This window comes from Cucumis sativus, chromosome 2, assembly GCF_000004075.3.
Source record: "Cucumis sativus cultivar 9930 chromosome 2, Cucumber_9930_V3, whole genome shotgun sequence".
NCBI lineage: Eukaryota > Viridiplantae > Streptophyta > Magnoliopsida > Cucurbitales > Cucurbitaceae > Cucumis > Cucumis sativus.
In genome coordinates this window covers 10,231,979-10,258,597 of record NC_026656.2, presented here as the reverse complement: position 1 = coordinate 10,258,597, position 26,619 = coordinate 10,231,979, and the positions used below count along the sequence as shown (strand labels likewise).

General features: G+C 32.2%; 2 protein-coding genes across 3 annotated transcripts; both read left to right on the top strand.

The window, feature by feature from the left end:
- Positions 1-1,338: 1,338 nt before the first annotated feature.
- On the top strand, positions 1,339-6,094 carry LOC101204871 (probable methyltransferase PMT3). Its single transcript, XM_011650849.2, has 8 exons — positions 1,339-1,722; positions 2,703-3,053; positions 3,243-3,407; positions 3,523-3,705; positions 3,909-4,503; positions 4,887-4,999; positions 5,080-5,300; positions 5,420-6,094. Exons 2-8 carry the CDS (start codon positions 2,808-2,810, stop codon positions 5,739-5,741), a joined length of 1,845 nt encoding a protein of 614 aa, XP_011649151.1. The 5' UTR covers positions 1,339-1,722; positions 2,703-2,807; the 3' UTR covers positions 5,742-6,094.
- An 8,732-nt stretch (positions 6,095-14,826) lies between these two features.
- On the top strand, positions 14,827-22,477 carry LOC101205120 (serine/threonine-protein kinase tricorner). 2 transcript variants are annotated; one of them, XM_031881026.1, is made up of 14 exons: positions 14,827-15,062; positions 16,186-16,564; positions 17,279-17,453; positions 18,125-18,208; positions 18,287-18,528; positions 18,641-18,860; positions 19,087-19,166; positions 19,246-19,330; positions 19,978-20,109; positions 20,208-20,321; positions 20,419-20,466; positions 21,075-21,159; positions 21,742-21,798; positions 21,964-22,477. In XM_031881026.1, the coding sequence occupies exons 2-14, from the start codon at positions 16,344-16,346 to the stop codon at positions 22,074-22,076; spliced, it is 1,656 nt and encodes a 551-aa protein (XP_031736886.1). In that variant the 5' UTR covers positions 14,827-15,062; positions 16,186-16,343; the 3' UTR covers positions 22,077-22,477. The 2 variants fall into 2 exon arrangements, with proteins under 2 accessions (XP_031736886.1, XP_004147149.1); XM_004147101.3 differs by having other exon boundaries at positions 14,828-15,057.
- The last annotated feature ends 4,142 nt before the right edge of the window (positions 22,478-26,619 follow it).

Here is a 26,619-nt window from a genome sequence, read left to right as displayed (position 1 = left end):
TTTAAATTGTTTAATATTGGGTATATTTTTAGAAAATCCATTTTTAAAATGTAGTTTCAATATATATATATATAAGTACTTTTAAAATGGTAAAATGAGATGTATAGTCAAAGTAACTAATCTATGCAGTGAAAGTGTGTATACTCAAAGCTTATCATTATTATCATTAACTTGAGGTCAGATGTATTTAAGTTACATTAAAAAAAGATTGAGAAAAAAAATATATTTAAATATCAAATTTAGCCAAAACTTTTTTTTCCCTTTAAAAAACTAAACCACATAACAAACTTTTCCAAAACATCTAATAATGAGGATATCACAAAAATGATTTTCAAAGAAACTCATTCAAACCTTACACCATTAGATTAATGGAAGATAGTAAAATAGCTAGGATTACAAGTCTAGTTTTTGTAATTTAGAAAAATTTGAGATTTATGGAGTTGTTTTGGAGTGAAAATTATGTCCGACTATTCGTGACGTATTCAAAAATTATACGTAGAACTATTAACAAAAAAAATTAATTATAGTAGAAGAGATTTTTCGAGGCCCTAGGATTTTAAAGGAGCCCTACAACCACCACGTGCGTCCGACCCCTTAATAGATCCGTCCATGCCAACTATAATAACTGCATATTGCATATTGTTACAGTAAATATTATTTAAAAAAAAACACTGTAAACACTATTTCAAAACCAACCATATTTACCTTTTGCTACTGTTTTTCGTACTTGATCAAACATAATTTTTTTTGCCACCGCCTTTACTATTTGCGTCTCAAATTGACAAACACGTACCATTATAATCCAAATTAAAGTAATCAAACACAAACTATTATAAACTTACGATAATGATATTAGACTATAATAGCTTACTTCTTATTCTAAACGTATCATTTCTCCTTACTAGAGTGTGTTTGGAATATTTAAATGTTTTAATCTAAAAAAATAGGTGATTTTGAAAAAGAATGTAGAGTGTTATATTAAGATTTTCTCAAATCAATTCAAATAAATGAGATAGGAAGTTTAATAAAACAAAAGATAGAGAAATTTTTTGGTAGCATAAATTTACAAATTAACTAAAATAAAGGTGAGTTTAAGTTTAAGAAATTAGTGTTTTAAAAAATATAGCAAATCCACAAAAAAAAATGTCTAGTCACTGGTAATACATGATTTTTAAAAATAAATATTTTATATTTGGTGTAGAGTATTAAACCAAATAAAAAAGAAAATTGCATAACAAATTGAAAAAAAAGTAAAAGAAAAATTAACCTTTTAAGAAAAGGATGATGAGAATGTGACAATTGAAGGAAGGGATAGAAGTGAAGTTATTTAGTAGAGAAGATGAATATTTAAATTCTACTATACTTTCACAAGCAAAAATACAAATAAATTAAATAAAACCCTCATCCATGTCGACGTAATAGAGTGTATAAAAACATCACTCTCTTTTCTCTCTCTTTCTCCATGGCTATGGCAAAGGGCAGAGCAGCGAGTACTTAAGACCAGGTCCTTCCCAAAATTAGCATAATTTCTCCATCAAACCAAACCCCTCTTAGATCTGGTTTCTCTTTCTGTCTTTCCCTCCTTTCCCCTTTCTCCTTCTCCTTCTCCTTCTCCTTCTTCCTCATCCCTCACATTTCCCCTTTTTCTTCTTCATTCACTCACTCCTACAACTCTTCCCGTCTCCTCTTCACTCCCCGCACTCATTTTCCGATCCCGTGCCAGTAAGATTTCCCTTGCTCTTTACTTGTTTTTCTCATTTGGGTCTTTTTTTTTTTTCTTTTTTTTCTTTTTGCTTTTTGGATCTTAATTGTGTTGGTTTCTGGATCTTGTTTGTTAATTCGTTAATTTTCATTTTGATTTGGTGATTTGTTGGATTGGTGTTTTGTTGGATTGGAATTTGTGTACAAGGTGTTGATTAGCTTGTTATTGAACGGGGGTTTTTTCCATTTTTACTATTGGGTGGGATTTTACTTTTGGGATTTGTCAGATCTGGGGATTTGGTTTTATCCACCGACACACATTGCTTTCGTCTCTTGGGCTGTTTTCTTTTTGTGTTTTGATGTTGATTTGATGTCGACACGATCTTTAGAGTCTATTATTCTATTAGGGTGAATCTTGCTTATGCGTGTCGGTTCATCCATTCTTCAGTTGGTTGGGTTGTCAATGTACTGGATGGAGTTTCGTTGGATGCAGAAAAGGATTTTATGTGTTTTCTTTTCCGGTGCTTTTCAGACGTTGAATTCAAAGAATTATTTTTTCTTTAACTTACTCATGTTATGGGGTTTGAGATTGAGAATTTCAGATTTCTTGACTCTTCTCTGTTTTCTGTTAAGGGTTATTGGTCACTCATTGCTAGTTTAAGTAATTAATCTATACTGACATTTGAACAAGAGGGTTCTTTAAGAATAGAAATTACGATGCTCGGATGGTGACATAAAGGATTGTAAATCAAGTAATAAATATATACCAGCATTCTTTAATTGAGTGCACTTGGCAATTCAGATTTAGGATTGTCCCTATGATTATGGCCATAAGTGATTGGAAGTGTGAATTCACTCACTTCAAGTAGAATTTGTTACATTTGTGTAATTCAGCTCTTTTTTCCTGTGGTGAAACTTTATGCTTTCCTAACCCTTTACAGGTTGGGCCTTATGTTGTACAATATACTATACCTGATTCTTGCTATCGTTTTCTACTGTAGCTTCAGGAGGGGAGGTTATCTAGTTTCCATTTAAGTGGTACATTCAACATTGTTCCCACACTTGGGTCAAAGTATATAGCTGAGGAAAACTTAAAAGGTTTATATATGACGAGGGGAAGATCTGATGGGTCACAGAAGAAGCGCTTAATCGCCACCATATGTGTTGTGGCAATATTTCTTGGGTTTCTGTATGCATATTATGGATCCATTTTTGGCAACCAAGACTCGGCTCTGCAGCATGGGAGCAAGTCCTTGAGCCATTATTTGATGCGGAATGAAGACTCTGAAGAATCTTCAACGACAACCGAGCAGGAAGACGCAGACGATGATGTCATACCAAAAAGTTACCCGGTAAGTTACTGTCTTTACTTGAATGGTGTTCTCATCAAAACACTACTCTCTTTCTCTATAGAAAGAGAACAAATCATCCATTGGAGTTCATTGCTTTATATTTTTAATTTGTTTCTTTAACTTCTAATATTTTTAGTCTTAAAGTAAAAGATACAGCCCCCTCATGTAGTTTCTATTCTCATTTCAAAGGTTTGTGACGACCGGCATTCGGAATTAATTCCCTGCTTGGACAGACATCTCATTTACCAAATGAGATTGAAACTGGACCTTTCTTTAATGGAACATTATGAAAGACACTGCCCACCACCCGAGAGGCGGTTCAATTGCCTGATTCCTCCTCCAGCAGGATACAAGGTAGCAATTCGGTAACACTGAGCATCACCTGAAGGTTTTACTGATTAGTAATTACTAACCACATTATCTGAGCATACGGTTTCTAACTTTACATATTAATAATGTGTTACTGTAGGTCCCAATTAAGTGGCCTAAGAGCAGAGATGAAGTGTGGAAAGCAAACATTCCCCATACTCATCTTGCTCATGAGAAATCTGATCAGAACTGGATGGTTGTCAAAGGTGAAAAAATTGTGTTCCCTGGAGGAGGTACTCATTTTCACTATGGAGCTGATAAGTACATTGCTTCAATTGCAAATGTAAGATTTCTGAACACTTCTTTATAACGTACAAGAGTTTGCTTTTTAGACAACATTTTACGCAAAATATATCAAATTACTCTAATTTACTGATGTTTAATCTTAACCATTTCTGGTTTTGGCTCAAGCATAGATCTGTATTTCTGTGTCAAATTTTATTATGTGCAATTGATTAGCTGATAATGTTAGCCATCATCTTTCAGATGCTCAACTTTTCAAATGATAATCTAAACAATGAAGGAAGACTGCGTACTGTTCTTGATGTTGGTTGTGGTGTCGCAAGTTTTGGAGGCTATCTTCTCTCTTCTAATATTATAGCAATGTCCTTAGCACCAAATGATGTTCATCAAAATCAAATTCAGTTTGCCTTGGAAAGAGGAATTCCTGCATACCTTGGTGTTTTAGGAACTAAGAGGCTCCCTTACCCAAGCAGGTCTTTTGAACTTGCACACTGTTCTCGATGTCGTATCGATTGGCTTCAAAGAGACGGAATTCTTCTTCTTGAGCTAGATAGATTGCTTAGACCTGGTGGTTATTTTGCTTATTCATCTCCTGAAGCTTATGCACAGGATGAGGAGGATCTGAGAATTTGGAGAGAAATGAGTGACCTTGTGGGTCGTATGTGTTGGCGAATTGCTGCCAAGAGAAACCAGACTGTTATTTGGCAAAAACCCCTAACAAATGATTGTTATCTGCAAAGAGAACCTGGTACCCGCCCTCCACTTTGCCGATCTGATGATGATCCCGATGCTGTTTGGGGTGTGCAGATGGAAGCTTGTATCTCTCCTTACTCTGACCGTAAGTCCCTTATCGAATGGCTTGATTTAGACTTTTTTTTTTCTTACTACTATTATTTGCCGACATAAGTACTTCCTTTTCAACTTGCCAACTATTCATAGCCATGTGTTGCTGCCTATTCAATGGAAACTATTTAAATTGGTGGATTTAAAGCTACGGATAGAGCATATGGCTTTCCGGGTTAATAAATACCGTATTTGGGTTTTAATTTTGTTTATTTTTTTCTTCTTGTGTATTTAGCCTATTACCCTTAAACTGAACTGGAGTTGATTTTTCCTGAGTTTTTATGAACCATGTAATCATGAGAGTTTCTGTTGTGTGGTATTGGCGTGTGTTGAGATAAATATGCTTGCTCAATGATTACACTGGATTTGTTGTTGCAGGTGATCATAAAGCCAAAGGCAGTGGATTAGCTCCTTGGCCAGCTCGGTTGACTTCACCTCCTCCACGACTTCAAGATTTTGGCTATTCAAATGAAATGTTTGAAAAAGACACGGTAATTTTTATGACCAGGATGAATTTGGCTAATTCAAATCTGGATGCAGAAGTTTCTAAACTTATATTGTCTTGTTGCAGGAAATGTGGCGGCGTAGAGTTGAAAGTTACTGGAATCTACTGAGTCCAAAGATCGAAACGGATACTATCAGGAACGTGATGGACATGAAGGCTAATATGGGATCATTTGGAGCTGCTCTGAAGGACAAGGATGTGTGGGTGATGAATGTTGTTCCAGAAGATGGACCTAACACACTGAAATTGATATATGATCGGGGCCTCATAGGCACTACTAATAACTGGTATGCAGCTAAAATTTGCACTTGCGCAACCTTATCTCTAAAATGTAGTGGAATGCAATTCTATTTTTATCTTAAATATAGGATAGGCGCATTGATACTTGATACATGATTTTTTACAGGTGCGAAGCCTTCTCGACATACCCTCGTACATACGATCTGCTTCACGCATGGACTGTCTTTTCCGACATCGAGAAGAAAGAATGCAGTTCTGAGGACCTGTTGCTCGAGATGGATCGCATGCTCAGACCCACAGGTTTCATCATTATCAGGGACAAACAATCTGTCATAGATTTGATAAAGAAGTATCTACCTGCATTGCACTGGGAAGCAGTCGCTACCGCGGATGCCAGCTCGGATTCAGAATTGGACAGCGACGAAGCCATATTCATAGTTCAGAAGAAACTGTGGCTGACAAGTGAGAGTGTCAGGGATTCAGAATAAGACCAAAAAGAGCTGTCTTCTTCATAAGTCCCTGTTGCTGTTAAATTTTCCAATGCCCATCGCCGCCCAGAGGGATCAGATCAGCAAGAACGTCCCGAGCAGCAGCGATGCCAGTAAAAAAAGGTTCCTTCTGTTCATTAGGGAGATATTTTCAAATTTCTATTTATTTACCTCAGTGTAATGCTTTTGATTTGATAGTATCTATAGACGATGGATATTCTTCAACAATTTTTTTTCCCTCTTTTGTTGTCTCTGTCTTTTACTTAAAGTTATTTGATTATTGATTCAAGAATGGAAGATTTGGGCTGAAAGGTCATAGGAATATATAATTTTGCTTCGTTGTTGACTCTCCATTTTGGATCTGGCCTTCAAATATCTTCCAATTCATAGCTGTTTAGACATGTAAAATGTTGAAAAGTGAGCAAAAATGGGGTCTTAAAGTCTAAAGCTACCAATAAATTTGGCGTTGAAGAATGAATGAAAGAAAGGTGACCGACGTGGTTTTATTATTAGAAGATGGGTGTAGGCTGTTTATAGCTTAATATCTGACAATTTCTTTTGTCAGGCTGTCACATCATATCCTGGGACAAAACGCGTATGAACATCATTATTATGCTATGCATATGGCTCTGAATATTTTCAAATTCACTTCATTCCTATTCTTAATTCTTATTCTTATTCTATTGCTGTTTTGTTATTTTATTTCACGATTTTTGTACTGTTACCCATTGGAAAATCTGTAGCTTTGCGATAGTATTTTAAATTCTTTTCATTACCTACCTTCATTTTCCCATACTCTACTTTTAATTTTGTGTTTAACCCATCTATGAGTGTTTATGGATTAAGTGAGTTCTTACTTCCAAATATTCATTGTTTATTGTTTTTAACTTTGGTTAATGGCCTGTTTTGATGTCCGAAGTGACATTTTTGGTTCTTGCATAATTATAATTATGTTAGTCGACCAACAACTTAATTTTTGGGAAGCCAACGCCTATCCAGTTTTGTGGAAAGTAAAATAAAAGTCTAAGCAGGAACATATTTTTTAAACATGTAGGGCAAGATTCCAATAAATAGTCTTTGAGTGAATTTCGAATTGGTATTGAAGAATTGAACTTTGACTTTTGAAAGAATATTAGAGTTGGCATTTCTTAATATTTCAATTGAAATAGAAGGAAATGCACATCAATGAGATTGTTAAAATAATCTTCCATTCTTACATGTTTTCTTTTGAGGTAAAAATCAGATCATCATACAGTGAGTTAAAATAAATCTATAATAATTAAACAGAGTATTGAAGCAACAAAACTAACAAACAAGTAGAGGTAAGAGATACAAATCTCAAATCTCTTGATCGAGAAGCTATATATTTTAACTAGTTGAGTGAAGTTCAAACTAACTACTTATTCACTTTGAAGTAATTGAAAAGAGTAAAATCTCTATTGAACATCAAAATTAGGTAGATTTTATGAGAAGAACTAAACACACGGGTAGGATTTAGAAACTTTTTAAAGATAAGTTTGATGGAGCATTGCCTTCAACAATCTTTTTAGATTCATTAATTTGGTTGTTGCTTAGGCAGATGGCAATGGAGATAATGGTCCCTCAAAGATGCCCCAAAGGAAAAGGAACCTCACCATTTACTCAATAACAACCTCCACACTTTTTTTTTTCCCTCTCTTATCATGTCACCTTCTTTCTTATAATGCAAGTTTTGTTTTGTTTTTGTTTTCTTCTTTTCATAAATATGTTTTTGCCTTTTTCTTATTTTCATTTTATTTTATTTTTAGAATGGTTTAATTGTAAGATTTGCTAAAATATCGTAGCATTCAAGAATTGATGAAGAAGTCCTTGTGTCTTATAATTGTGTGATTCTCATTTTCTTTGGCTTGTTACTTAAGGAAAGAGAAAAAATATCTAAAGTGAATGTAGGGGAACGGGCAAAAAGGTTGCTAAATCAATGGCTATTATGTCGAATCTTTTTCAAAAGGTATTGACTCAATTGTAGAGTAGGAGAATCGAACCTCTAGCTTCGAGGTTTATAGTACAAACACCAGTTAATTAAATTATGCTCATTTTGACGTATGAGTTTTATTTTGGTTAAAAATTATTAAAAAAAATATATGTTTTTGGTTATATATTTTGGGAATAGTTTCATTTGGTGCCTATGTTTCAAAATGTTATACTTTTAGTATTTTTTTTTTAGTTTGATTTCAATTTAGTCTCCGTTTCAAAATGTTACTGTCTTACTTTTGAGATTTGAGTTTTGTGTCAATTTAGTTACTAAGTATCGAGATTTATAATTTTGATTTTTTTTTATTACAAAATACTCACTTCCATCTAATTAATTAGTTTTAAAAATTAAAGGAATGGTAATAAATTAAGTTTCACTGTTCTTCATCATTCTTATCTAGATGGTGCGTGGTCTCTTGATTTGTTTAATGTGTGGGATACTCAACATAACTTTTAAATGATTTTTATTCTTGGACCAAATGCTCTTTTGCCTTTCATTGGTTTCGTATCATATTAGATAACATGAGATTTTATCTAAGATTATTAACACCTCGGGACTAAAAAACTTATGTTATTTTTCTTCTTTAAGTTGATATAAATTTTGTTGGAATTTTGCAAAATATTAAAGAGTAGTCATCTCATTATTTGAAAGATTCAAGAGAGTGATGAGCTCTAAATACACCGATCCAAATTTTAAGCATTTTAAACTTAAGCTATGGAATGATATAATGTGTTGAGAGAGTGTCACATGGTCGGACTTTGTTGTTCACTATTTACTGGTTTTCTAAAAGTAAAGCAAGTTTGTCGTTCTTTGTGAGTTTAGTAATTCTTTTTAACGTCTTTTTAAATACAACGAGCATAGAATTTGAATTCAAGACCTATTAGTTTTCATGTACATACATGTGTCAGTTGAGTTAAACTATTGAACAATATGAGTATGGTAAAATTTGATGTGGATAAATCTGATGAATTGATTAACTTTGACTTGTGGCAAGTGCAAGTGAAGAGATGTGTTAGAATAATTTGGATTATACAAGCACATGTTAAACGAGTATGGTTTGCAATGCAATTCTGGAGTGATTATAGCTGAGGTTAAAAAACGCATCATTGTTGGTAATCTGGGAACATGAAAGACACGGTTGGTTCGTCAAAAAGCTCTAAATCAGATATTGATGTTGTCTTTAAGAAGAGATAGGTATCATCCTTATGTTATGTTGCTTTACCATGATAGAAGATGTGATATTAGCATTCCACAAGTTTGCATGTGGGGCAGTGATTTTGGAGGTTATATAAGTTGTGCGGTGGAAGTTATGTTGATGGTTGAAGAACTTTCGAGTGAGTCAAATAGGGAGAAGCTTGAGCCATAAATTTTAGCAATGTTCGTCTCCATGTGACGTAAAAGAAAATCTTGAAAGGTGGTATTCTAAATATTCTACTCTTTATGGTGAAGTGAGTCAAAATTCTATGAGTTGAGAATTAGAATTATGGTTGGCGACAGAAAACAATAGTTGTAACAAAAGTCATGGATCCTAAAATATTTTGTCAATAAGAAAGTTAATGATTTTTTTTTTGCAAATAACAGAAGAGTAGTCGTCATACATTTTAAAAGTTCAAGAAAGTAGTGAGCTTCAGGCAAGAGTATGTGTCTTTTTTGTTTCAAATCATGCATGTTGATATCCAAGTGGTACCTATATGTTTAGAAGGGACGAGAAGATAGACAAATATGGATATGTTGTTATATTCACACGCACGCTCCATCGCCCATTTGTTCAGTTGGACGAGGCGTAGTGAGGTAAGAAAATAGCAATATTATATTAAAATCATTGAGGCGATGAGACTTGTAATGCGTTGAGATTTTGTACGCGATGCGTTAAGACTCTGAGGCATTACACTTTGACATGACCATTAAAGTGTTAAGTTTTGACTTGACAATTGATGTATTATAGATCTCGAGTGTTAATGCTAATATGACTTATGAGGTGTTACCAAACTCACCACTATATAGAGTTCTCCACTCCTCTCATTTCAATAATATGAAAATACTTCTCTTACAAATTTCTCTCAAAACCTCTCTCTATTTTTGTTTTCCGAGCAAAATCAATTAGTGTGTGTTGGTTTTATCGGTCGGTTCTGGTGCAGCTTTGATTAAGTTTTCTGTCTATTTTATCCTAGAGCTGCGAATAGAGTGTGTGTGACAATATTAGACTATTTTCACTCCGAGTAGAGCTCCGAAATGTCTTAAAGATGCAAAATGTCTTAAAGAGAGCACAATCAGGGACTCAACCTTCATCTAAATGGTCTTTTGTTTTGTAGTTAGGTGTTCAATTCAGGCTACCACAATATAAGTAATCACCAACCAAGCGACTACAATTTAGGCGTTCTGTCTAGGTGTCCTCCATCCAGATGTCCGCCAATCTTAGCATTTAGTCGGGTGTTCACACCAACAACCAAGTTCCAAGCATCATTTGATCTAAGCATCCAAACTTTAGGAGTGGTCATCAGCCGATCGAAATCAATTTTTTTACCAAACCGACTATGATTGGTTTAGTAAATGTTCAAACCTACCTCGACCGTTGATGAATAAATGTCGATCGATCCGTCGGTTAAACTTTATGAAATGTTTTTTGAAAACTTTTTATTTGAAACTTTTTCAAACCAACATCGACTAGCTCCTCTCATTCTTTGAACGACAGGCTCCTCTCATTCTTTAATCGACCGACTTCGATTTGATTGGTCAGCTTGATTTTTTGGTTTATTTTGCTCAGCCCTATCGAACTTCCAAACGTCTAATTGTTACTTCTAGCACCTATATAACTGTAATCTCATGTGCAAGTTCCAACACAATGAAACAAAAATATTAATAATATATATCCACATATTTTAATAAATGTCATATAATTTTCTAAACTTTTGTTGACACATGATGGCGAAATTGTTTTGGTTTCATAAATTAATGTTAGAAATATCTACGCCCATTTGAAAGTCATACTTTGAATCTAAGAAAAAAAGTCATACTTTGAATGTAAGAAAATTTTCATAAATATAACGAGTCGACAAAATATTTATGATTTGTGTAACAAAATGAAAAAGTCTATGAAACTGACTATTTTTTATAAAAAAAATTTAGGTTTACTCTTTCTTATCATCATCTCTCTTATCTTTTCTTCATTGGTGCGGTTTTTTTCTTTTCCTCCATTGCAATTTTTTTATATTTCCATCATCATTTTTTCTTCTTCTCCAAAATTTTTCTCTTTTCATCGTCTTTTCTCTTCTTTTGCATTTTCTAAAAAATATTTTCGTTTGTCCATCCTTTCCATATTCTTTCTTATGCAAATTTTCTTTTCTTTTCATCATTTTTTTCTCTCTTTCTAGCATTTTTTTAAAAAAAAATCCAAATTTTTATTCGGTTGTTTTTTTTTTATCGTCTTTTTCTCTCATTCTGCAATTTTTTTTAAAAAAATTCAAACGATTATTTGGTTGTTTAAGATCGTGTACGAAATATAAAAGATCGTGAAAATAAATCGTTGGAATATTGGATTGACAAATGTAAACAATCGTGTACCAAAAATAGTCAAATCTAAACGATGGTTTTCCAAATCTAAACGATCGTTTCCCAAATATAAATGATCCTGTACCAAATCTAAACGAACGTGTACCAATTTTTTTTGAAAAAAAAATCGTTGAGATTTGACTATCCAAATTTAAACACCAAATAATCTTGTGAAAAATCTAAATAGCAAAGAATCTTGAAAAAAATCGTCAAGATTTGGCTACCCAAATTTAAATGATTAAATCTAAACGATAATGTCACAAATCTAAACAATCATGTACAAATGATCGTGAAAAAAATAGTTTAGGTTTAGATACGATCAAATCTAAACAATCGTGTAGAAAAGAATAACCAAATCTAAACTATCGTTTCCCACATATATTACGCGCTTGTTTTCCAAACATATTATGTGCTTTGTTACGAGTTTGTAAGATTACGAAGCATTTTTTATATTTTCCATTATGAGCGTGTATGATTTTTTCATTTTTGAAATGGTTCTATGTTGTGTAAATATTTTGCCGTTTTGTTATATTTTTTAAAATATTCATTAAAAATACTATACATATCAATCAAAATTTGTTCTCTGTTGTCAATTTAACATCAATAAAAATATCATTAAAAAAAAAATGTAATAGTTCACAGTTTCATTTTAGTTAATTTTCATAAATAAAACAAAATATCAAAATATTTACGGCATATTTAACAAAAAGTAAAAGCACATGAATCTGGTAAAATATTTTCATAAATTTCAAATTTGCTTTTCGCGTGTTGTGTACGATTCGTCACTTCTCTTTCCCTTTCTTCTTTGCTATTTATTTATTTATTCTTACAGATTTCTTCAACTCTCTTCCAGATTTTCTTTATTATATTTTTATTCATCTTCTTTTTCTTTCTTTCTTCATCTTCTATTTCTTTCTTCCAACTCCCTTTTCAGAATATCAATATCATCCAACTCTTTTTCCTGAATATCAATATCATTCAAATATCACTTTGATGCGATATAAACAATTGCTTACTTAGTCTACACAATCATTTAGATTTAAAGCCATTTTTCAATCATTTAAAAAGAACTATACAATCGTGTGGATATGATCTAAACAATCACTTACATAGTCAACACGATCGTTTAGCATGGTCAACACGATCCTTTAGATTTGAAGTCATTTTTCCATTGTTGAAAAAGAACTACACAAGCGTGTGAATATGATTTAAACGATCATTTACTATAGTTAATACGATCATTTTGCGTGGTCAAACGATTGTTTAGACTTGAAGTATTTTTCCCATTATTAAAAAAACTACATGATCGTGTTGATACTATTTACACGATTATTTCTCAAATATATTAGGTGTTTGATGCCAACCAAACATTTTTATATTTTCTATTGTGGACCTGTGAGCTTTTTTTTCGTTTTTAAAATTGTTCTATAGAAGGTAAATTATATTTTTGAAAAGACTCTCGTATATAACTTGATATTGATTTAAGTATATTATAATATTAAACCCCTCCAAAAGTTTATTTTTCTAAAGTTAAAAGACTAACTTTATATCTCGTTTAATTGAAATTGTTATTAATTTTATATGTGATATCTTTTACACACAAAAAATAAGTACAATATTTTTTTATTTGGCTAAAATAAACATATACTATTCGAAACTTAGATTCTCTACAGTACATATTTTTATCACAAAAATAACCGAAAAGGTGAAAAAGAAAACTAAAAATTAATTTAATCAAAACTGGTAATCTATTATATAATTCTTAATTTGGTATTTAATTTTTAAAATTTAACGTAGAAAATTTTATTAATTATCATACAAAATATTTCAATTTTCATAAATAAAAAATTGATGTATCATTATTATTATGATTATTATTATTTTTTGGGTCCTCTCCTACATGTGGGGATTAAAATTGAAAATTAAATTAAGTATTATAGTATAAGAAAAAATTAAGTAAGTAAGATTAGATTAATTAATAGAGGTAAGTGGAGGTGACGGCGGAGAGAGGCGGTAGTTGAATCGACAGCACGGCCGCTGCATCTCCGGCGGACGTCATGGCTTTGAATATGCTTTGCATTATCCAACTGTCCCATCTTATTATATCCTTCATTTTATTTCTTTTTCTTTTATTCTCTCCTAAAGTCAAAATATATCATTATTTTTTTACTTCATATATATTTTTAAATTATAATTTATTAAGTGTAATTGTTCTTTATTTGGAAAATTGTTTGAATTTTAATTCACATTTAAAAATTAAGTTTCCTTGTTTTAATATTGAGTTAACAAATAGACAATTTAGGTTATAAATTGATTGTTAAAATATTAATTATAAAATACACAACAATGTATTAGTTATAAAGCAACATATTTTTAACATAAAAAACAATATGTGTGATTTAATGCTTATGAAAATTAAGGATAGGAACGATGATTGTGTAATGGACCATAAATTATTAGACATTATTAGAAAGATTTGCAATAACAAATAAATTAGTACAGATTGTTTCCAAATATTTCGTCTCCTTTTTTGCAATTTTCACTTAAGTAATTAGCAAATTAAACTTTTTTAAATTTTATTTCACAATTTAGATCTCAATTAATTTCAATTTTACGCATAATAAAAGTTCAAAATTGAAAAGTCATATTTTTTAAAATCGTAAAAATTAAGAGACTAATATTTGTAATTCTAAAAACATAGGAACTAAATAAAACACAAATTCCAAATTTTAAGTTTTCGTTTGAAAACAATTTTATTTAATTTTCTTGTTTATTTCATCTGTCAAAGTTTTCACGTAAAAAAGGTATCATAAATAGTAAAAAAAACCACCAAACATATATAAAAAAAAATCGAAATAAACTCTAATTTAATGATTTTAGTATAGTTTGTAAATAGTTTAAATTTTCTTTGCTATATCGATAAATGCCTCATGAAAATTTGAATTATTAATCGATTTTTTTAAAAGTAAGTTTTTTATTTTTTATTATTATTTAAAACGTGACCTCGAATTTTAAAACAAAATGAATGTTTAAGAAAATTTAAAACGAAGGTAAGGTGTGAGGTTTAGAGAATTGTCTAGTCTCCTCGCAAGTCCACGAAACTCCATACTTAATATAAAGTGAACTTTCAATAATTTATGGACTAAACATTAGTTTAATTTTTTTAAAAAATTGATAGTTATAAATATTTATAAGATTTAGAGTATTAATTAAATATTAGTGATAATAGACGGCAAAAATTACAATAAAGTTTTGTTGGTATATTTTGTAAAGTATATATATATAAATATATAATTTGTTTGGAATTGGATTAAGGGGGGATAATTGAAGAAAATAAAGAAGGTAATTAATTAAATGAGAGAGAAGTTGAGATTTGGATGAGTGGGAAATGTAATGCCAAACAGCAAAATGAAAGTGAAGCACCCAAGTCTACGCGTTTACAAAAGCACTTATTCACTCTTTCTTCCTTTTTTTTTCTTTTTTCTTTTTTCTTTTTTCTTTTTATATTTATATTTTTCAAACACCCAACCAAAGTAAAAAAAAAAAAAAAAAAACTAAACTAAAAGAAGAAAGAAAGAAAAGGAGAAGAAAAAAAATGGGGCATCCGAATCATGAAGACAGAGTGTTCCTCTTCTTCACTGCTTCTTCTTCTTCTTCCTCTTCTTCTTCTTCAACCGAAACCTACGTCCCTACATTTCCTCTATCTCTTCTCTAGGGTTTCTCATTGCTTTGCTCCTCTTTCTTCTCACACAGCTTGTACGGTACTCTCTTTTTCTTTTTTTTTTTGCTTTCTGCTTTTCTTTTTCGTCTCTAATTCTCCTTCAATCTCTGATTTCCTTTCTTTCTTTTCACTTATATACTTGTTTGCTTCATTATCCGATCTATGGGTTTGGATGTGTCTTCTGCGGGTCTCGCTTTTTTTTTTTTCTTTTAATTTGAGCTGATTGATCTGGTTTGGTTTTTTTTTTTTAATTTATTTTTGTCAAATTTTGTGGAGAATGTGGATTGAAATGCTTTATTACACGATGGTTTTTTTTTTTCCTTTTTGCTTCTTTGTGGATGTTCTCTTGTTTGGTGGTTGGTGGTTTATGTATTCTGTTTCTTCGATATTTTTGTTAATCGGAATTTGCGGGAGGATTTGGTGGTTACTTTTTTTTTTCCTGGTTATAAAGTAGAGGGTGTGGTTTTTGGAGGGTAGTTTGACTCGGTCGTTACGAAATTTGAAATTTCGATAAAATGAATGTTTGTGCGTCGTGTTTTTTTTTAGAATTGGAAAGACTAAAATGAACAAATATAATTGTGACAACTAATCAATAATAATCTGACAAGTGATAGCCAGAAGAACGCACCAAGGAACTCTCTTTTAACAAATTTGGATGAATTTTAGTAAACTGGGTGTTCTGGATTGGCCATCTGACCGGTCAGAAATTTGGTGCAGTGTATAGTCGCTCAAGTATCATTTTTGTTGCTGGTCGCTTCTATGTCCGGAAATACTTTTACAGCATTGAAATTTTGTTCACTAACTTTTAAGGGAGGTTTTTGTTTTACTTATACTCCGAGTTTCTGACACAAACCGGAGCTCGGTTGATATATGAGATCACTTCTTTCTGAATCTGAAGTTTTCTGGCTGAAGGAAGTGTGTCTGTTTGTAACGTCAAGTTGTTGGAAACTGCTTACCAGAAAACTTGGAGGCTTTGACAAGTTTATTAATTTATCAATGCCTTCACTATTACAGACTCATGGAAACAATGGTTTATGTTTTATTAACTAAAAAGACATTGTATCATTTTATTATTTTTATTTCAACGCTATGTTAATTTAAATTATTTTCTTTTGAATATTATTTATCCACTCTCTCATTGTTAGTTATTTTTCTTCATGCAGGAAATCACATTATCTAACATACTAGAGACTTGCTGCTCTGTATATGCATATTTGCTGTAACACTACGTACTGGGTGAACTATGTCATGTATAATTGTTGAATTAAAATGAACATTGGGAAGTGTGGTTTAGAACTTAGCATATTAATTGTATGATATAATGGAAGCTACTAGGCGTTGGTTTAATAAGTTTAGATCCAAAGACAAGCCAAAGCCCTCAACAAATAAGGAGAGTACAGGCAATGCAAGAGATCCTTCACGAGCACCAACTAGTGAAGATGTACCCTCAAATGTCACCAAGCAGAAGGTTGCAGCTGCCAAGCAGTATATAGAAAATCATTACAAGAAACAGATGAAGAGCTTGGAAGAAAGGAGGGAGAGGTTGGTTCATTTTTTATAGTTTTTTTCATAGTTTTGTGGGCAGATAAATTTGACTATGTGTCCCCTTCATTGTTTAATTTTCCATGTACCTTTGTACTTGTCAGTTTGCGTTTCCTCTCCCTCTCCTTATGGGCCACTGGTCAGGCTCTTTTCACTGCCATGTTTTTATGCATTTAACTTATATTTGGGAAGGCATCTATTATGTTACACACTTTCTTTTTTTAATAAAATTAACCGTTAGGTGTAAGAATGTATATCTAATTTTGAGTTACTAATATTTCCTCTGTAATTCAAATATATACTGGTCTACAACGTGTCTTTTATTTTATTCTTTAACGTATTCATCCTTTGTGAATGTTTTTAAATATTCTGGTCAATAAGAAAAAAACACTATGCTAACAGAGAAATATTTGTGGGCTTGGCTTATTTTTTTTATAGTACTATCTACTCCTTAGTCCTTTGTCTGCTGCTTTTTCATCTTCATGTAAAACACTATGTGACAGATGCTAAAAATGCTCCACTTAGGCACTTGTTGTTTTTGCTCGATCTTGTTCTATAGATGTTTTTTATTCCATTTGCACTTGCATTGTTAGGCAATGTAGTCCTTCCCCAGAAACTCATTGAAGTCCTTGTCACTTTGGCTGTTTGATTTACCTTCTATGTACTTCTTAATTTTTGTACCTCAGAATAAAATTTTCGTCTCTTTCTTTGCAGGCGTCATGTACTAGAAAAGAAGTTGGCTGATGCTGAGGTCTCTCAAGAAGAGCAAAGCAACCTGCTGAAGCATCTGGAGAAGAAGGAAACAGAGTACATGCGTCTTCAAAGGCATAAAATGGGTGCTGATGATTTTGAGCCACTAACAATGATAGGGAGGGGTGCTTTTGGAGAGGTATGAATACTTTCTTTAACATTAAAGTTTATCATTTCTTACTTGATTGTATGGCTGGTGTGGCTACTGCTGCTACTGCTAGTGGTTGTCAATTGGAAAGAAGCTCTCAGATGAATTGGTTAGCACGTACCTGTGTGCAGAGGTGAATGATTGGCCTCTTAAGTATTTGGGCAGAGGGGAATAAGGTTAAAAGGGAAGCATGAGTGTAAGAATCAAAGTGACTAGACAATTTACACTAAGAGATAGCATAGCAAATATTGAGGTCAAAGATCCCTTCAAAAGGGATTTTTTTTTTTTTGCCTTTTCTTCTTCCAAAGGATCCAAAAGAAGGCCCAATATATGGGCTTCCACAACAAGGCTTTCAGCCCTCGAAAAGGGTGACCCACATGAATAGTGTTGAGGAGGTCCTTTATCCATAGGAAGAACACGAAGAGTGTACTACCGAAAACTTCTGGGTAATGGGATGATACTGTTATTGTCTACCTTTTCTCTTCATTGGGGTTGGACTCCAAATCCTTTCAACCTTTTGCATCTCTTTATTGATGGTTTTGTTTTTAATGAATGGGCTGACTAGATATTTTAGTTTTTGATGTCAGATGCCCACAGTCTATGATAGTTTATTTACCTATTGTTCATTCTATAAATACATTTCCCTTTTGGTTGAGATACAGGTTAGAGTTTGTCGGGAGAAAGCAACTGGTCATGTATATGCCATGAAGAAGCTTAAAAAATCAGAGATGCTTCGAAGAGGCCAGGTATGTTTAGATTAGCTTTATAAACATCATTTGTGGCCTTAGTCACTATTTTATTTAATGCGTATTATTTAACTATAGGTTGAACACGTGAAAGCTGAAAGGAACCTATTGGCGGAGGTTGACAGTAATTGTATTGTAAAGCTTTACTGCTCTTTCCAAGATGAGGAGTATTTATATCTTATCATGGAATACTTACCTGGTGGAGATATGATGACTTTGCTGATGAGAAAAGATACTCTAACTGAAGATGAGGCTCGATTTTATGTTGGCGAAACAGTCTTAGCTATCGAGTCAATCCATAAACATAACTATATTCATAGGTTGGTATATGTTGCTTGATTTATTCTGTAACTGACTAATTTCGTTGTGTTGTTATTGGGAGGCACATATTTGGTTATTGGGAATGACACTTAGTCCCTTTGGGTTTTGCAGAGATATCAAGCCGGATAACTTACTTCTTGACAAGGATGGCCATATGAAATTATCGGATTTTGGATTATGTAAACCATTAGATTGTAGCAACCTCCAAGAAAAGGATTTTTCCCAGGGAAGTAACCTCAGTGGTGCCCTTCAAAGTGACGGGCGTCCTGTGGCATCAAAACGCACCCAACAGGAACAACTACAGCATTGGCAAAAAAATAGGCGGTATCTTGTAAGTAGTTCAATATGATGTATGGTAGATCCGTACTTTACATTAGTCACTAATAAAGTGGTGAACTGATGAACCAAAAGTTTTCCTTTTTGATTCTGATTCTTCTAGGGGTTTCTCTCTCTATAATGAAGTTCTCATTTTAAACCTTTTACAACTATATCTATCTGCAAAAATTTTGTTACTTCCCTGAATTTTGTATCTGACATCAAGGTGGTTTGTGTCGTAGGCTTATTCTACGGTTGGAACTCCTGATTATATTGCCCCAGAAGTTCTGCTGAAGAAAGGATATGGAATGGAATGTGATTGGTCAGCATCTTTTTGCTCTATTCAGTTTGTTTTTATACTTCAAGGGAACCTTTTAATCATTTTGCTAAAACTACTTCAGGTGGTCACTTGGTGCCATCATGTATGAAATGCTTGTGGGATTTCCACCGTTTTACTCAGATGAGCCAATGTCTACTTGTCGGAAGGTAATGTGGAACTAGATTCAGTTTATACGACGATCCTTAATTTCTTAACATGAATGGAAGCTAATCTTATGGAGTACATGCACATCACATGTATGTTGGTTTATGTTTACTGGATGAGAGTGGATTTGGTGGATGAATAAAAAAGAAACCCAACCCAAATAAATACAAGTAGAAATTGAAATATAACATCTAATGTTAATGAATACTGAATTACCTTAGAATCAGATTGAAATGAGAAACTTAATTTTGATGTTACTTTCTAAGTCTAGTTAGGCTGTGAAGCAAAATGTTAAACTAAAAATTGAAATGCACATGAAGAATAGATAAATCTATGAAGAATAGATAAATCTACCTTCGTTTAGGATAATGTTATTCTGGACTGACGAGTGTAACCACTATTATGGATAGGATGGATAGGATTCATGTCATGATTATTTTCAACTTGAAGCACCCTTCATTGTCTTTCCTTTTATTCAATACCTGGAGTCTGGAAAACTTATGATGGTCTGGGTCTTGTAAGGACAAGGTGTAATTTTTGATAAATCATCTCTAGTTTGTGGAGCTTAGTTGAATATTTAGGTATTGTCTTGCGATTTGATGTTATTTTCTCATTCGTGAATAATTTTTTTCTTTAACCTATGGTGCAGATAGTTAATTGGAGAACTCATTTGAAATTTCCAGAGGAAGCAAAACTCTCTCCAGAAGCCAAGGATCTAATTAGTAAACTCTTATGCAACGTTGAACAAAGGCTTGGGACCAAGGGTGCAGATGAAATAAAGGTGTTGTGTGGTGTGTTCTGTTCTGAATTTTGATCATTATTAACTTCCTAAAATAGAGTGACAATTAATTATTGATTGATTTGGCTTATTATTTCTAGGCGCACCCATGGTTCAAGGGCATTGAGTGGGATAAGTTGTATCAAATGAAAGCTGCATTCATTCCTGAGGTCAATGATGAGTTGGATACTCAAAATTTTGAGAAGTTTGAAGAGGTATGCGAGTTATTTATTTTCTGCATCTACACCAGAACTACTTCTGCTGCCCTTGTGCTAACGTGTTCTGTTTATCTAATTATTGATATCGTGATAGACTGAAAACGCACTTCAAACTTCATCAAAATCAGGTCCATGGAGAAAGGTTAGTTTGTCAGATTTCTGATCATGTATCATTTCTTTTCTAAGAACCATTGGTATTGGGTTTCAATTTTATTTTACAGTGACAAAAGTTTACTGTGGCCATTCTCTACCTTGCATCTAAAGTTCCCAATATGCTGGATGATTGGCTCTTTTTTCTATTGTGACTCAAATCCACTTTGGGTAGTTAGCTGAAGATACTTGATAAGATTTCTGTATTTTTCTTCAACTTTTATCACTGGTTTGATTTGAAGTTGGAAAAGCGGCTTTATTTTAATGCCTTAATGTGTACTAGTCCGCAACTTTTGTAATTGAGAGACAAACAAGGTCAACTGGTCGGAGCCTTAATGTTTCAACTGTTGACTCTGTGTTTAAAAATGGTTGATTTATTTCTTGAATTTTTAGTATGATTCTTGCCATTTGGGAAACAGTTGTTAGGGTTATACAAACATTTGGGATGTCAATGGTGTTGGATCGTTGGATGTTTGGCCAATGTTTTATATGATGTAGTTCTTTATTTAATACAGACAGACAATGAACCTGTAGTTTAGGACATTGCTAATCAACATCAATATGCTACTTATTTGCTGATCTTTTTGTTGTTTGATGCAGATGTTGTCATCGAAGGATATCAATTTTGTAGGTTATACGTACAAAAACTTTGAGATCATTGATGATAATCAATTGCCCGGAATCGGTATCTCTCTGCACACCTCCTTACAATATTATTCTTTTTTCTTGTAGTTGGTATAAATTTATTACATGCTTGAAGAACAGATATTTCTTTTCTTTTTTACCTCCCTCTCACTACGCATAAACTGAAGAACAGTATATTTATCTTCATTACTTGGCAGTAATGCAAATTGAGGCAATGTAGGTTTTTGTATTGTTTGGCTTGGTTACTCATCGCAACTTTTGTATTTTCTGGGAAAAAATGCTATTGATTAGTCGAGTCATGCATGTTGATAGATGGCTGATGGCTTTAATCTTCATTTTCTGCGCTCGTGTTTATCCATATTCCTTTGTTCTCTCTCTAATATATGACAGAATAAATTCAACTTTTAGTTGAATGATATAATGTTTAAGGAGAAGATAGATGTTTGGTTCATGCATAACCAAATGTGAAAACTTGGACGAAAATGTGTAGCACAAAATGTCTTTTGTTAATACGCAAAAGATACTAGCCCTTCTCTTGTTGGAAATATTGTCTTTTACGACATCCATTTCCGAGCCTGTTTTTAACAATCTTACATGACTTATCTGCGGCTTTTATTGACAGCCGAATTGAAGAAGAAGAGCGCAAAATCTAAAAGACCTTCCATCAAATCACTCTTTGGTAATTTTCAATCCCTTAAGAGACCTTCAATTTCATTCCATTATTTGTTCCTGAACTTGCTTTATATGCACATTGTGTAGCTTCTTAAGCATCTTTTGAGTTGGTCAGATGCTTGCTTCGTTAAATGTCCTTTTTTTAAGTTGTCACTTTGGTCTCCAACCACAGATAACGAATCAGCAATGGCTAATCAACCCGTTCAAGGAAGCTTTCTGAAACTCTTGCCTCCCCAGCTAGAAGTCCCCGAGAAACCAATGAACACAAATGAGAAGCATTCATGATACTTTTTGGTGGTGAGTACTACCCTTTTGTTTAACTGCTAGTTTGGATATTTGGGTGAATTTTGGAGTGGAAGAAGGGGTTTATTAGAGGGCAAAGGCCTAATTAAAGACAAATCAAACATTGGCTCTTTGGATCATCTGTTTCCTAATATTGGTCTCTGTAAAATATTTCCATGGAGGTATAGAGTTGTTCCTTTCCAAACTCAAAAACTTGGTGACTTCTTATTCTTTTCCTTTCCTCTTATTTATTTTCCAACCCCTCTTTGTTGCAAGTTGCAATGTTTCCTTTGTTCAATTCCTAGCATTACTGCGTTCTTGTAATTAACTTACTCTGTTGTTGATAGTTTTGTATCATTTTACATATCATGGAAATTTTAGATTCATATTAACACATTCTAATCTTTTTTGTCTTCTTCTTCCTCTTCTCTCTCTCTCAACTCTCAACTCTCAACTCTCTACTCAATTCTTTTTAATTATCCCAATATTAATTTCTTTCTCCTTCATTCAATTTGAACTAACGTTTTAATCTCATGTCAAACAAATAAGTCCCAAGGACGAAAACTAGACACTAATGGAAACAAGCTTAGAAACAAACAATCACGCAAGACTTAGCCATTAGCATATTTCCCCCCAAATTCTAAAAGAAGAGGCAACGATACAAATTTGATTAACAGAAAAAGGAAAGAAAGTACATTAATATCAGTGTGAGATCAATTTTATTTTGCAATATCACCCCCACCATTTTTCTTAAATCAATTAGAAACTATAAAGATATGGGAATTTTTTTTCTTTCCTAAACCCTCTTTTCTATTTCCTTTCCACATTGTTCCATTAAAGGTTAGTCTCTTTTGGGAATAGAGATTTAGGATTGATTATCTTGAGAGTTCATGAATTTGTTGTTGAGTCTTACGCTTTTTTTTTTTTTATTGAATTCTATGCTGAATCTTTAATGGTTTTGTTGCTGACTTCCTTTAATTTAGAATCTTTAATTTAGAATTCCTTTTCTTGCATTTGAATCAGATCCCACCCTTTATAGTTCTTAACATTTTACACAAATTAACTTTAACGAGGTTGCTTTGGTTCGATCCCGAACTTATCGCTGACTACGTTTTTGTTAAAAATATATTTTATTTAGTGGAAATTTTTGCAAGCGACTATAAATTATCTCAAACCCGACAGGTTCATATATAAAAAGAAAAATAAGTTTTAAAGGTAGCTAAAATTTGTGTTATTAGATAAAGTATTTTAAAACCTATTTTAGCATCCAGTGCCCACTTCCGACGAAAATCATCTTCGGTGACCACCTTCACGACCAATTTTAGGCTTTGACAACAAATTTGTGACCAATTTCAAAATCGTTTTTCTGCGAACCAATTTCTTCCTCCAACAACCATCTACAACTACAAAATTTGTCTAAGATCGCCTTTGATAATCAACTTCGACAACCACCTCCAACTTCGTGCTTCACCATCTACCTCTTACATAAACTTCAATGAAAATCATCCTAGATAATCAACTTCAATGACCAACCACCCTTAACAATCAATACCAACATTCATCTTATGCAATCAAGAACGACAAAGATGACCTCTAATGGTCACATCTAGCAGCCAACTCCAATGATCGTCTTTGACAACTAACTTCAATCACTGACTTTGTTGTTCATATCCAATGACTAACCTTATCAATAACATACTATAAAAAGAAAAAAAATGTGGCTTGCAAAAGTGCTTTAAATACAAAATTGAAATAGACCTATTTATCAAAAACATCCAAAAAAAATTGATTGTTTACTCGACACAATCAAGAAAGATGTATTATACCTGCTTACTTTGTATGACTAAGCAACATAACCATTTTAATAAACTTTCTTTTGTATGCATGAAATTAACTTTTTGTTGGCCACGATTATATATACATATACCCTATTATACTTTTCTTTGGTTAAATTCATGTATCAAATGTGCAGAGAATTTGTAAAATATGCATATAGTTAAATGGTGAAAAGAAAACAAACAAAAATAATAAATAGCAAAAAAAGTTTCCATAAAATGGAGATTTAAAAAAAAAAATCATTTTCCACGAGAATGAGTGAAAATAGAGGAATGTTGTTTGATGATCTTCTAAATTTGAAGGAATTGAAAGTGTAATTATTGAAGAAATGTGACTAACATAACAAGTGAGATTGGTTGAATGAAAATTTTGAATAAGCAAATATTTATTATTATTTTATTTTAAACATGTATTTCCACATTGTTCAACGTGGAAGTTCCATTTAAAAATTCATACATTGACTCATGAGTTTGGACCCAAGAATACTTGGGTTTTGGAAGGGGAGAGAAGATAGGTAAAAGTTTGGTTAGGCAAGGAGAGAAATTAAAATCATAATATAATACTTTTGCTATAAATTTATTATTACAAACCGTAACGTTGATCGTTGAACTGTTGCCTTGATCGTCATAAAAACAAATAACCGTTGGACGGTTTTTTCTTTGGTCATTAATTTTGTGAGAGTTGGTGTCTCTCTCTTCATCTACTATATATATGTGCGTGTGCGTGTGCCCGCGCCCCATTTTCTTTCTCATTTGAACACAACAAACAAATTCTTCTTCTCAAGTTCTCTCTTGGCCAAAATTCTCTTTGTATTTAATTTTTTTGCATATCCAGCATATAAAAGTGTTTATTGAGTGTTGAGATTCGAGTGTACTTCTAAGTGCAGTTCATACCAACAAAATTTAGAGGTTGTTTTATCTTGGAAAAGACCGGGGCATGTGAAATTCTGTTTGCACATTTGAGCAGAGTCGTGAAACGTCTTAAAGAGAGTAAGATTTGCGACTCAGTCTTCTTTTCTTAACTTGTTTTTTTTCTTTTTTTTGCAATAGACGAGTTGTTCAGTTTAGGCAATATACCAAACTACTAGGCGATTTGATCGCACGTTGTGAAAAACTAAAAAAGAAAAAGAAGAGAAAAATGCCTTCATATTTTATTGAAACAAAGATACGTAGAATTATTGAATAAAAGGAATTAAAAACAGAAATAATAATAATTAAAAAAATGGGTGAAGTACTTATGAACTAAACTTTACATCCCAAACACAAATATTAACTCTAACATAACATATAAACTCGAGATATATATTTGATTACGTTGATATGTGGTATTAATTCTCAAACTTAGCTTTAGATAAAACTTGTTTAGTTTTGTTTGTAATTTGGGTATTAATGTTCGTTTAGAATATGGTTTTGTTGGAGAAAGAAAAAGAAAGAACGCAAACATAATCATTTTGTTGGAAATAATTACTAAAATACCAAATTCATCCAACCCTTTTATTTACTTAACTTACCTTATCAATTTTGCTTTTCTCGATAAAGTGGTTCATCCATAGCTGCAAAACGATAAAACAAACTATAATAATTCACAAACCATTATAACCCACAAACTATAATAACGATAGATTATAATAACTCACTTTACGCTCCAAACGTCTTCTACTAGTTTGAATTCAATGTAAAAAAATATTCCTTCTTTTGACAAACAAGAAAAATATTTTTTTTAAAAAAATAGAAATAAAGGACCTATTCTTCCTAGAAAAAATATACTAAAAGCATTAAATTTATTACATTTGATTTTTCTATAAAATAAAAGTATTTTATAATTTTTATTTTCGATCTTTTGAAAAAAATACAATTAAAAGTATATAATTAAAATAAACTTGAGTATTTTTAAAATTTAAGATGTTATTAGGGAAAGGGCAGTTAATTGAAAAAACAAAATGTGGCGTGGTGCTTAATTTTTCGAAGAAGTGATAAATTGCTAACAAAATGTCAAATCTTCCCATTCCACACTAATTGAATACATCTACATTTTGTTAAAAATATATGTTCTATGCACAAATTATTTTTGTTGAAAAACAGTGTAATTGCTTTTGGCTCAAACCTTAGAAATTAAGAAAGTTGCTCTGAATGAAATATATTTGTAGGTTACAAAAATTGTGGGGCTAAAAAGCCTTTCTATTTAGTCACTCTACATTAATAACTATAAATTTTCTTAATAAGAAATAAGCTTAAAAATCGATATCATTAGCAAAAAAAATGTTCAATTCTATTTTGGAAAGAGTTTTGTGATTCAAATCTCTACATTTGAATTAAAAAAACGGATACCATTAACATTTAATTTTTGGTCTTTAACTTATTTGTTTCTACCTAATTTGAAAAAGGATACACATACATAATTTAATGTAATAGAGAAAATTTGAACCTCTCCTTTCCAATCCACAATTTTCAACTCTTAATAACAATGCAATAATTAAAAGTAATGATATATTATCAAAGTACTTAAGACTATAATTATTCAACTTTCATTCTTTTTTAATTTAAAAAATTATATTCATGATTGTGAATCATTAATCTGTGAAATCAAATCCCATACACCTAAAATAAAATGGAGAAGAGACCCTCTCTCTCTCTTTCTCTTTAAAATATTTGGAGATGTTAACTATTTTATTTTATAAAAGGAATTATAGTGTGGAACTTTTAATTTTTGG